Raw genomic sequence first — 2,155 nt, forward strand, 5'->3', positions numbered from 1 at the left:
ACCAGTGATGACATCATAGTAGAAGGAAGCCCAGTATACAAGGTCCTCCAGCTGCTCAACAGGGTTCGTTGTTATCCTGCCAGAAGGCTGTTATCTTTGGGACGCATCTGAAAGTGTCTGTCCTGTGTGAATACGATCCTCGCCTGCTACATTTTATATGATTCACTGACTGATTCACTGTCTGATTCACTGACTGATTCACTGACTGATTCACTGTCTGATTCACTGACTGATTCACTGACTGATTCACTGTCTGATTCACTGACTGATTCACTGACTGATTCACTGTCTGATTCACTGACTGATTCACTGTCTGATTCACTGACTGATTCACTGTCTGATTCACTGTCTGATTCACTGTCTGATTCACTGACTGATTCACTGTCTGATTCACTGACTGATTCACTGACTGATTCACTCACTGATTCACTGACTGATTCACTGTCTGATTCACTGACTGATTCACTGACTGATTCACTGACTGATTCACTGTCTGATTCACTGACTGATTCACTGACTGATTCACTCACTGATTCACTGACTGATTCATCTGGACACAGTAAACATGGCCGCTGTTCAAAGTCATCTTGAAAAGACACTCAATATTGACCCTTTTTGTTGTTGTTGTTGTTGTTGTTGACCCCTAGTAAAATGACCACCTGCTTTCCAACAACAGATATAGTAGCTGTATGACAATTAGTCCAAGTGACTCGATCAATTGAAACAGCAAAAAGATCATGGCCAATAGCTGACCTGTAGTAAATACATTCAGACATTGTTGTGGCCCCTCGAACGAACCAATTTTACCATATCTGCAGCTATACTGTACTGTGTATGTCCCCAGAAGGCAAGATGAGGTAGACACACAAAGTGAAAGCAGATTTCCTCTATGAGTTATTTTATTTTGTCTGGGTCTGATGGTGGTGGTAGACTACATACGCCCCCTAGTGGCAAGGATTATATTCCTAATCTAATATACCATCTAGCAGACTTTTATCCAAAGCGATTTACACCCACGAGGTGCATGAATGTTTACCAGTCGGCTGGTCCCGGAATCGAACCCACTACCCTTGGCGTTACAAGCACCACGTTCAACCAACTGTGAGCTACAAAAGGACCACAATCTAACCTCTCCTTTCATTCCTTCCACAATAAAATATACAAATGTATGAAAGGTACGCTCTGATACCTATATCACTTGTCCCAGCATGTAGAACAGAGGGGTTAGAAAGCAGTGCATTGTCCCTGTCGAATAAACCAAATGAAAGGAACTTACACAACTTTTCCTGGCATGTAGAGCAGAATTGGGACCACAGGAGAATCATCGTTACCATAGATGATGAAGCCCATCTCTTGAAGACGAGACCTGAAGTAGCGTGTGTTCTCTGCCAGCTGGTGCACCCTGGCCTGACCTACAGAGACAGAGTTAATATGGGGTTAGGGCTAGTAGTTATGGGGTCCAACCCTGGAGAGAGTTAATATGGGGTTAGGGCTAGTAGTTATGGGGTCCAACCCTGGAGAGAGTTAATATGGGGTTAGGGCTAGTGGTGATGGGGTCTATTAATATGGGGTTAGGGCTAGTGGTGATGGGGTCTATTAATATGGGGTTAGGGCTAGTGGTGATGGGGTCTATTAATATGGGGTTAGGGCTAGTGGTGATGGGGTCTAACCCTGGAGAGAGTTAATATGGGGTTAGGGCTAGTGGTGATGGGGTCTAACCCTGGAGAGAGTTAATATGGGGTTAGGGCTAGTGGTGATGGGGTCTAACCCTGGAGAGAGTTAATATGGGGTTAGGGCTAGTGGTGACGGGGTCTAACCCTGGAGAGAGTTAATATGGGGTTAGGGCTAGTGGTGATGGGGTCTATTAATATGGGGTTAGGGCTAGTGGTGATGGGGTCTAACCCTGGAGAGAGTTAATATGGGGTTAGGGCTAGTGGTGACGGGGTCTAACCCTGGAGAGAGTTAATATGGGGTTAGGGCTAGTGGTGATGGGGTCTAACCCTGGAGAGAGTTAATATGGGGTTAGGGCTAGTGGTGATGGGGTCTAACCCTGGAGAGAGTTAATATGGGGTTAGGGCTAGTGGTGATGGGGTCTAACCCTGGAGAGAGTTAATATGGGGTTAGGGCTAGTGGTGATGGGGTCTAACCCTGGAGA

At 45.6% G+C, this 2,155-nt stretch overlaps 1 protein-coding gene across 1 annotated transcript in view; it reads right to left on the bottom strand.

Annotated features, from left to right (window-relative positions):
• LOC124030638 (serine palmitoyltransferase 3-like) overlaps nucleotides 1–1,814 on the bottom strand; it is a 3,304-nt gene extending 1,490 nt beyond the window's left edge. Inside the window, exon 1 of the mRNA XM_046341886.1 lies at nucleotides 1,277–1,814. Within this exon, the coding sequence (XP_046197842.1) occupies nucleotides 1,277–1,350 (74 nt within the window). The 5' untranslated portion in view covers nucleotides 1,351–1,814. The remainder of the gene's footprint in view (nucleotides 1–1,276) is intronic.
• Between the last annotated feature and the right edge of the window lie 341 nt (nucleotides 1,815–2,155).

This window comes from Oncorhynchus gorbuscha, unplaced genomic scaffold, assembly GCF_021184085.1.
Source record: "Oncorhynchus gorbuscha isolate QuinsamMale2020 ecotype Even-year unplaced genomic scaffold, OgorEven_v1.0 Un_scaffold_13299, whole genome shotgun sequence".
In the NCBI taxonomy this organism is placed as follows: domain Eukaryota; kingdom Metazoa; phylum Chordata; class Actinopteri; order Salmoniformes; family Salmonidae; genus Oncorhynchus; species Oncorhynchus gorbuscha.